The sequence below is a fragment of the Tupaia chinensis genome, unplaced genomic scaffold (assembly GCF_000334495.1).
Source record: "Tupaia chinensis unplaced genomic scaffold, TupChi_1.0 Scaffold000527_1, whole genome shotgun sequence".
Taxonomy (NCBI): Eukaryota; Metazoa; Chordata; class Mammalia; order Scandentia; family Tupaiidae; genus Tupaia; species Tupaia belangeri.
The window spans coordinates 1,531,310-1,541,419 of record NW_006160040.1 but is presented as its reverse complement, the minus strand read 5'-3'; the positions used below and the strand labels follow the sequence as shown (position 1 = coordinate 1,541,419).

Genomic DNA, 10,110 nt, shown 5'->3' with positions numbered 1-10,110 from the left:
CAGTCTTACTAGTTACTGAAACAGATCAGTAAGGCTCTTGGGTTTCCCTGGATTAATCAAAACTTCTCTTCTGCTGGTTCTGACATGAACAAAACGTTGAATATATACACTTGATTTAATAGTGGTATGTCGCTCGTTAGGAAGACAGAGAGGAGAAAAATGTGGTAGAGGAGGCAATAATGAGATTTCTATTTCTGTGATCTAGGTATGACCATATCATCAAAATGTGGCAATACAAAAATAAAGACGTCTTCGATGGTCCTTTACAAGAAAAACATTGTATCTCCTTCTTCCTGGCTGTTCTGTGGTCCCCACCTCTGCATCAAGATTTTAGAGCTCTTAAAATAGGCAAGGGGATGCTCAAGCATCCCAATGTGACGGCAGGGTCAAGGATTAATAAAGTCTCAGAAAAGATTTTTTTGGCTTTTTTTTTTTTTTTTTTTTTTTGCCATTAGGAAAAGTAATTTCTTTTACATGGCTTGGCTCACAATTTAAGTGGTTATAAATATATTATAATATATACATGGTATCGTGGTATAAATAGATTTATAAATATACATCATTCTTTGCTACACTTAGAACGCCAACATGTAATCTTTGGGTTTAGCAGAGTAAAAGACAGAAGGACATGCAGTGTGTCCTTCGGGACCACACTTGGTTTCTCCGGCAGAGTAGCAAAAGCATTAGATAAGATATCACTTCCTGCACCACTTCTGGACACACTTCGATGAGGTAATTGTTGTTGAACAACTTTGCAATGCCCTTTCATCTTCAATTAAATTAACTGTAAAATGTAAAAACACAAATACTGAGGAAAATCTGACTTTAACAGAACAAATACAATTGATGTGTTGGGGATAAGAATGTTCATGACCCGCTTTTACCCTTAGATGACCAGAATACCCGTTTATCTATTTGCTTTTAGTTTGATTTTGAAGCGTGGCCTGAGCCTGTCTACCTCAACTCCTTCCTGGTAGAAAGCACCATGTTTGTGCAATTTTGACATTTATAAAAAACAACACAAAAGAAACCAACAACAAAACAACACCTAGACTTAAGCCCCCAAACCTCACACATACAAAACCACCTGTGCTTTGGGAAAATTTCACAGTGGCTTGAAACATGGCATTTTTGTCTTCTTCACATTTTCAGATAATACGTTGGGATGCAAAAGTCACGTGGCCGCTCTGGTCACATGATTCTGGGAGGGGGTGGAAAGACTGCTTTTTTTTGGAGAAAAAGGTTGGCAAAGCCTTCGTGTCACCTTTCTGGTAAAACTGTGGCTTCGGAAAAAATATGTACTATCAATAAAAACATAAAATTCCCTTTCTTATTTCTTCTCATTTATCAGTGGGTAATTCTGCACACATACCCCCGAGTAATACAATGCTATTCAAATGATACAATCCTATGGATCAAACACATCAATTGTCTAACTTTGGCAATACCAAAACCTCATTTTCAAACCATAATACAGAGAGGTTGACTGAAGTCATGTATTTGTTTACTGAATCTTAGAGACTTACACAGATGTGCAGAAATTATCTACAAAGAATGGCCACAAAACAAAATACAACATTTATGCTAAAATGACAAGGAATCTTTCCAGTCATTGTAAACTTTTTTAATTATTGCTTTTTGAATGATAAATTGTATAATAAATTATGAAGGATTATCACTGAAAAAATAATTATGGCTAGTCTTAGTAATGGGGAAAGCTATGCAAACATATCCACACAAATATTCAAAATACACAGGTTCAAATATATAGACGTGGGTGTAAATAAGTATATATAATACGTATATATATATATATATATATATATTGTCTTTTCTTATTTATGCCCTGAGATTTCAGTAACTTTGTAGTTCCACCTTCAATTCCAGACAGGTGCTGTCAGGAAAGAGCTTTGCAGAACTGGAATTACATACAAGCAACTTGCCGCAGGCACCCTGACTTGAAGTCAGAACTTAAAACACTTGTTTTCTGAAAATCTTAAGGATCCATCGGTTCGACTGTTTCTTGTTTGACCTTTACAGGTACCAGAGGTAGAGGGTTGCTGTGAGGCAACTTGATGAGGGACAGGTCTGATGACTCATAAAGGCTACACCCGGAGGACAGGAGTCCATTCCCCATGTTTCTTTGCAAAGACGCTTTCAGGCCAGTTTCTTCTTTCTCTTTTCTAACCACAGCCATTATTTCCTTCTCCACCATAGAAGTCACATCGATGTTATCCTCCATGTCCTCGAGGCGGTCGGCATTGTCGCTGATGTCAAACTTCTCGATTTCCTCGTTGATTCGGGTCAGGTCCTCCAAGGACAGCCCAGTGGCTGGAGCCACAGGGCAATTTCCCTTCAGGTGGACCTTGAGGCTGCAGAGATGGATATAGCTCTTGTGGCACTGGGCACACTTGTGGGGCCGCTCCCGGGTGTGCAGACGCTTGTGCAGTTTCAGGTGCACGAACTGGGTGAACTTGGCAGGGCACACCTTGCACTGGTAAGGTTTCTCTCCAGAGTGGAGTCGCAGGTGGGTCTTGAGATTGCTGGTGCTGCTGAATCGCTTGTGGCAGACCTGCAGGGCAGGGGGTAGGGCAGGCAGAGAAAGGAGACGGGAAGACCCGAAGATTAAGAGTCGCCAATGGGAGGGGCAGGCTTACAGGCCAACACCCAGCAATCTGGGAGGAAGAAGCCTCCTGGGGCACTCATGGTGTGGTATTAAGCAAACAAGGGGATGTGGGCACACTGCACACGAGGTGCTGTTTACTTCCCCTGCCAGCTTCCCACCCACTGGAAGCTGGCTGTCACCACTTCAGCTGTAGGCGGGTACAGAGCACTAGGAGGGCCACAGGGCCATCAACCCATGGCAAGGCAGAGTCCTCTTTTTAAAAAGTTTACTTACTTCTTTCTTTCTTTCTTTCATAAGCAAGAGAGAAAGAGACAAGGGGAAAGAGAGAGACACACCACGATCAACCCCCAGGTTCTGCTAGCCCTGGATCATGGGCACGCAGGTGCCTGGCATACTTGGGGGGAGGGTCTCCAGACACAGGCCTGAAACCTTCCTGTGTGGTTCAGCTTGGCAGAATAGAGCAGTTTACCACTAGGCCACAGTCTGGCCTCCTATAAGGAGGGATTCCTGTTGGTCTAAACCGTAGGCTGTAGGACAGGGGCGGACAAGGCCGCAGTCATTTTCTAGCAACGTTGAAAGTTCTACCCAGAAAGCACTGCCCACCTGGCATTCGTGTGGCTTTTCTCCCGTGTGTACCAGGTAGTGTTTCTGCAGGTGGGCGAGCTGGGTGAAGCCCTTGTTGCAAGTCTGACATTTGAAAGGCCGTTCTCCACTGTGGACTCTCAGGTGGACCTGGGAAGAAGCCACACAGGTTAGCTCTACTCTCGTCAGCTCTGACACCCGACATTTCTATACAAACCCTTCGGGGTTTATGATGCAAACATCGTAAGAACAGCATCAAGACAAATTATTAAAAAAGAACAAATAAAAGCCCAGTGTTTCCAGAGTGCTTTGTTTTGCTTGAGCTGAAAGAACAAAACAACAACAAAACTCACGGGCTAGCCAGAACTTTAAACTGATCTCTCTAACCCTAAACCCTCCATTGTATTATGCAGAGCAAACTCAGGAGAGGGGAAGTAACTCGTGCAAAGCCACATAGCTAGGCATGGCAAAAGCAAAACAAGACTCCACGCAGGGTGGCAAGCTGTGAAAACATAACTTCCGGCCTATGGAGTGTGGGCTGCCTATCCACACCAGTGCCACCCCGGGGTGCGCGCGCGCGCACACACACGCACACCCTCTCCAGGCGTACCTTCAGGTTGGAGAGCTGGCCAAAAGTCTTGGCGCAAACGTTGCATTCATACTTAATCTTGCCGTTCTGCTTCTTCAGCGGGTAGGGAAGCGTCTTGTAGCCCGTCATGTTCCTTTTGGTTTTGATGAGATTCATGGCTTCATCACTGCTGGGGGCTGCCATCGCTGCTGCTGAGGTAGCTTTGGGTTGCACCACGTGCTCGGACGTGGCGGCTGTTCCCGCGGCCGGAGACCCACTGGTGGGGCTGCAAGTCTTGTCCTTCATGCTGGCGGCGGCCCCGGTGAGGGAAAAGGCACTGTGGGGCGCCGGGACTAGCACCTCGCGGGGGTGTTCCGGCTGAAGCAACCTGCGGGCTCCATCCGTGGGCAGCGAGCTCGGCAGAGAGGCCGGGGTGAGCATGGGGTGCGGCAGGCTGCCCCCCGCCAGGAGGTTACTGTAGACTGGGCACAGCCTCGGGAAGAGGCCGAAGTTGTTGATGCCGTTGATGGCGCTCACCGCGCTCAGGCCGTTGCAATTCATGCCATAGGGCGGAAGGAGGAACTTGGGGTAGTGGGCGTTGTAAGAGGGGATGAAAGCGGGGGGCAGGTGGGGCACAGGGGCATAGCCAGGGTATGAGCCCAGACCTTCGGAGCCGTAGGGCCCATTCAAGTACGAGTAGGAGTCCCGGGGGTCCTGCGAGCCAGGCGCCAGAGGGGACACCGTGTTCCCGGGGCTGCTGTGGGGGCTGGAGCTCCGGAGGCTGCGGTCGGGGCTGCTCCTGGCCGAGGGACTGGGAGTGGTGGAGGACGGCACGGGAGAGTGAGTCACGTAAGTCGGCCTCTCCATCCCATAGGCCAGGGAAGCTTTCAGAAAGTCTTCCGGGAGAGGGGCCCGGATGGGGTAAACCACCCGAGGGTAGAATGGCCTTTCAGGGCTCCCGTTTTTCCTAAAGTCGTCGGCGTCCTTTCCTGCAGTGAGCGGGGAAATGTTGGCGCGGTACAAGTCCTTTCCTCTGGAGGCGTTGGAGTCCAACTTCAGGATTTCTTTCACGCTGTACTCTCTCTTCGGGGCATTCTTTGGACAAAGTTCGTTTTTCTCAGTGCTGGGCTGCTTGGGATTGCTCTGTGCTTGAGCTGAAATAAAGGACAAAGGGCGATTACTCAGAGGCCAGGAAGCCAAGTCAAACTGCCTGGTTGCTGTCACGTCGTGACAAAACCTGGGCACCTGCTGGCACCTTGGTGGACATCGATCCCTGGCTTCTAACGCCCTCGCATCCCAAGAGGGTTCTCTGAGCACCTGGCTCAAAAGACCAGCGCGGTGTCCTCCTCAGAGACGGGGCAATGGCAGCACCTCTAGAACGAACCGGTCGTTTGGATGGTTTCGTCCCATCAGTGCGAACTTTGTCATAGAAAGTACTTTTCAAGCTAGAATGAGAAGCATCCACCGAAATGGGTGGAAAAATACTGGGTGGGGGTGGTCACAGGTTGATACTAGGTCGCTGGGATGTTCAGTTCACCTAGAGGAAATCAGCACAACCTGCGAGCTAGATGTGAAAGATTAAGACTCATTTCGAGTAAGAAACCGTCATCAGTTTTCACCTCGCGTCTCGTTTCATACGAATTTGATAAAGCCCTTTTCAAACTGCCTATGCCAAACAGAGTAGCGACGTGGTTGCCACCTCTCTGCGTGGTTTGCTGACAGCGCAGAATTTCACCAAGGCTCTGTCTGGTCTAACCAGGCTCCCAGCAGAGCTGTCCCCTGGAATCACAAGGCGTGACAGTTACCCTCTGCCAAACCACAACAGATACTTCCCGAGCCAGTTCAATTACTTAGAGCACCAAACACAACAGAGGCAGCTATGAGGAAAGCATGGATTCCCAAAGACGGTGTGTTATTACTTGCTAAATATACTGCTTAGGAGCAGCAGCAATAAGGACAGCTCTAGACCATGCATGTCACTGCCAGCACTGTCCCCCCAAATGTACAGAACAAGTAACACCTTCAGGAAAATGCCAGTGAGAGCCAGGAAAACTGCCAACTCCCTGCTCAGCATTCTCGGGAAACCCAAAGCGAAGGAGGTGATGCGTGGTGTGAACTCTGGTTCCTGTAAGGCAATTGCTCAAGCCAGGACACCTGCCCTCGGAGGACGTATGGCCTCAGCCATCGGGGTCTGGAGATGCCTGGTGGGCAAAAGAGTTCTGGCCTCGGCATTAGAAGACCTGGCAGGTGCTGGGGATGGCATGGTAGAGCCTTTGCACAAGTATCTTCCGTTGTTTAAAAAAATATCCCTGTTTGAGTAAACTGAGAAAGAACTCCAGGCTTACTATCTGATAGGTCTAGTAATGAACTCCGTGAAACTCCAGATTGGAACCCTTCAAATCCATTCTCCAAGCTGACAGACTTGAGGGATTTGATTCCAGTTTGAGAGCCCGGGAGAGAATGTTATCTCTGGCCAGCTGTTATCAGTTACCCCTGAGCGAGCCAGAAGCCCCAGAATAAACACAGCACTATCAGGAAGATGCTGATCAGGGAGCAGTGATGGAAAGCTTGTTGAGGGAGAGGGATTTCTGAAGCCACTAAACCAAAATAAATAGCCCCTTATCAGGCCAATATCAGTCTTTCAGTGAGGCCCCGCAGGCAGGAAGTTCAAATTGTCACTTTTGTTTTTTAAAGCTGAGAAGGTAAAGGAAGAGAAAGACAACTAAGCTGGAGAGCTGATAGGCAAGGCATCTCGCGGGCACAGCAAGGGACTTCATGGAGGTGAAAAGGCATGATATGGAAGCATTCACACAGGCCATTAGAAAAAGAGAAAGAAAAGAGGGGAAAAAAGACGCCATCCTAATATGAAAATGCAGAAACTTCACCCTTATAACTCTGTGCCAGTTTTATGTGGCAAATTACAGCTGTCTCATAACTCTTCCAGTGGCTTTGCTATCACTGTGGTTCTAAAACCCAACAAATTAAAGGCACAAACAGAAAAGCTTAAGGCCCTCCATGGCACTGCCCTTCCTATGTAGCCAGGTGTTCTTTTTAAGTACCTTACTCTAATTTGATTATTTAACTGACATAAAGCTCATGACTGGGCCAACAACCCCAAAAATCAGAGTTTTAAATTTTCTATGCAAAATAATTAGCACAGTGCCCAGCAGATAATAAATCCACAGTAAGTGTTTGTCATTTCTTATGCATTCAGGAAAAGAGATTTACAAGTTATTCCTAAAGGAGTATCTAGAGCAACATGCTGGCCTCTCTAGGACATTCCGGAGGTGGAAATTCTGGAATCTATATGGAGGTACATTTAAAAAAAAAAAACCATCCTTCAGCAGCTGAGTAATCAGTGGAGCTGGTGTCATTTCTGACTCTCCCACTCAGCAGCAGTTTGAGTGAACATGAAAAAGAAAATCAAGATCTGTTTTTGTTCTTAAATCTTAAATGGCTGTAGGCGGACGAAGTCATTTCCAGAATGAGCTGCTTCTGAAGGCTCTGAATGGCTTAATTATGCCGACTCACATTTTCGATCTATAATAAGAACCCCCAAGACTACAAAAGAACCTAGAAGTTCTGCAGTAGGCAAAACAAAGTCTGTTTTCAACTGAAACTGAGAAAGCAGATTAACATTTAGAAGTCTATAATTTGGTCAACTGTTTTCTAGATGGGTTAGTTAGATAGATATAGAAAAAATATATATCCCCCCCCAAAAAAAAAGAGCGGGGGGGTCTAACTTAATAGTTCTTTTACTCTTTTTATTTTGAAAACAATTTGTGAGTTCTGACTACTTACTCTTTTTTTTTTTTTTTTACTTGAATTTGCTTCCATTTCCTTTTCCTTAAAACTCTACTAAATGAACCATCCCTGCTGGTTAAGGCCTCCCTGAGACTCTGGCTCCAACTTGTAGTTTGCTTTCAGCATGGAAATCCAACACAACTCATTTGGAGACACAATCTACCTTTAAGCCCTGATGAAATAGTGGAAATTTTCCTGATCACAGCTTCAATCATCAGTTGCCACACCTAAGACAACTAACTGGTTTCACAATCAGCGGCAGGAGTCTTGTTTTAATGCGACTGGTATTGTTAACTCTCTTTCTTTACTATGAATATTGGACAATGAAAGGGTACTTGAACATGTTAAACCACCACTTAGAAAAAATCAGCATACATAAAAAAGGATGTTTGAAGGAAGGAAGGTGTCATTCCACTGCACACATGAAAGCTGCTCTAAACACAAAGATTAATCACTTGAATCTTAAAATACTGTGTGCAAAGCTTTTTGTTGATAAACAAAAAAAATTCCAGGTTTTTAAAACCTTTCTTTGACCAGCACAGGCTGGGGGAGCATGCAAAAACATTTCTACATGGTTGGTGCAAAGTCACTGAGGTAGGTCACCCCAAATGGACTTGGTTAAATAAATTTAAAAAAAAAAAAAAGACTTTCTCAGAATCAATGAACCATTATACTCAAGGAATGTAAGGAGACCCTCAAGAGGAAGTTGTTGGCTAAGCTTAGCGTTAGGAAAGGGTGGCCCATCTTCCCATGAAATCCCCCTATGGAATTTAATTTCCACAACCTGTCTTTGTGGGGTTTGTTTGTTTGTTTGTTTTTACCACCAGGTCCTTAGCACTGGGCTTGGCACATACAGGTGCCAAAACAGCTGATGGCCCCCTGGGTTCTTGGGCCTTGAGATAGGAGTCTCAGAGAGTGCTGAAGAGACAGATAAGGGAAAAGTTCTGCCATCTTTGGTCAAGAGTCAGCTATACCCATTATACTCATGTAGGAAGCCAGTTTGTTTCCAAATATCCCAAGATCCTTTTCTGAAGGAAAGACACATACTATGTGTGTGTTAAAGACCATGAACGCAAACACAAATCTTTTTTTTTTTTTTGGAGAAGTTTTTGCTATAGGGCACATGCAATCGCCAGAAAGACAGAGAGACAGAAAGCGAGAAATCATCCCCCAGAGGGTATGGCCACGCCGCAATCCCTTCTCCTCCATTCTCCTCTCAGGATCTTGGGCACGCACACACACGCGCCCAACATGAGTTTAAGCCACCATTTCTGGGACTTGAACTGCAGTCGACTACATGGGAGTCCAGCAACATAACCATTACGCCAACTGCTGGTCCAAGATACAAATCTCACAATGTGATTCTAAGGAGAGGCCCTGAAGCTTATTTAGTCCTTGGTTTTTAGAAAACTACAAATACAGCCTTGAAGTCACCAGGGGGAGATGAAGTAAACTGAGCAGTGTGGAATGGACACCAGGTATTTGTACAGTTGGACTGTCTATGACCAAGATAAGTAATTGCTTTGTTAACTGATCCAAAAGTTGAAGTCAAAATTCTACTGTATCTTAAAATTAATATTTACTGGAAATATTTCAAAGCTGTAACTCTGTGAGCTAAAATAATTTAGCCTCAGACAAGGCACACAGGACAACATATCACCAGCTGATCAATCTGGGTAAAGGGTAACTAGGAATTCTTCACTTGGAATGTTTCCTTAAATTGGAAATGGTTTCAAAATTGAAAGTTATAAAAATGTCAGCATCTAGTTTTAGTTTTAAACTAGAAGGAGCTCATTTGAAAATTGCTTTATATTTCCCACTTAACCAAGAATACACAACCATAGTTAGGAGAGGTTAGAACTGTATGGTTAATTCTTAAATTATTCATAGAAATCACTTGAGAATGATTAAAATAGGGAGCCTTTTGCAGAGAGAGGTCATGACTAATTCTAACCAGATTTTTAAAAAGCAAAAGCATATCAACCCAATATACTGAGAATTTATTAAGATAACATGATAAGTGGCTACTGTAATACTGATCAGGAGATCAGATAATTAGGTTTTTACCATAAGGAAGGAAGCAAAGATAGGGAATCTCTAGGGTTATTTATTTAGATTAATATTTGAAAATTACTAGTGTTTTACTAGAAACAATCTTATCATGTTCTACATCAGACTGTATTTTATATTCAAGCATGCATCTCTATATTTCAACACACATTTTAGGCGCCAAGAAACTATCACTAACAAGGGGCTGGCTCTCACATACCCAGCACATCTAGACATGCCTCTTATACTCCCGAGCATCCCCTTCTGGGTCAATTAGAATTGGACATGTATTTCTTCCTGTAACTTTCTGAATTAAACACTCAAATTAGCTCTTAATATTTTTTCGAATGATCAAGTTTCACAATAAGGAATAGAGACTAAAAATGTTTTTTTTTTTTTTTTTGCTCTTCCTCGTCCCTTGCTTAAACCACCTCCTAGGTCCAACAGATGAGGAGCCATATAATTAAACACCATGTTATTT

General features: G+C 44.5%; 1 protein-coding gene across 5 annotated transcripts in view; it reads right to left on the bottom strand.

Annotated features, from left to right (window-relative positions):
* Positions 1–191: 191 nt before the first annotated feature.
* The window catches only part of PRDM1 (PR/SET domain 1), a 24,213-nt gene continuing 14,294 nt past the window's right edge, over positions 192–10,110 (bottom strand). For 4 of the 5 annotated variants that reach the window (XM_006156949.3, XM_006156948.3, XM_027775107.1 and 1 more), the window contains 3 exons: positions 3,819–4,930; positions 3,230–3,358; positions 192–2,572 (listed from right to left, as the gene is read on the bottom strand). In XM_006156949.3, coding sequence (XP_006157011.1) covers positions 1,997–2,572; positions 3,230–3,358; positions 3,819–4,930 — 1,817 coding nt within the window. In that variant the 3' untranslated portion in view covers positions 192–1,996. The remainder of the gene's footprint in view (positions 2,573–3,229; positions 3,359–3,818; positions 4,931–10,110) is intronic. The other variant, XM_027775106.1, reaches the window with a different exon arrangement.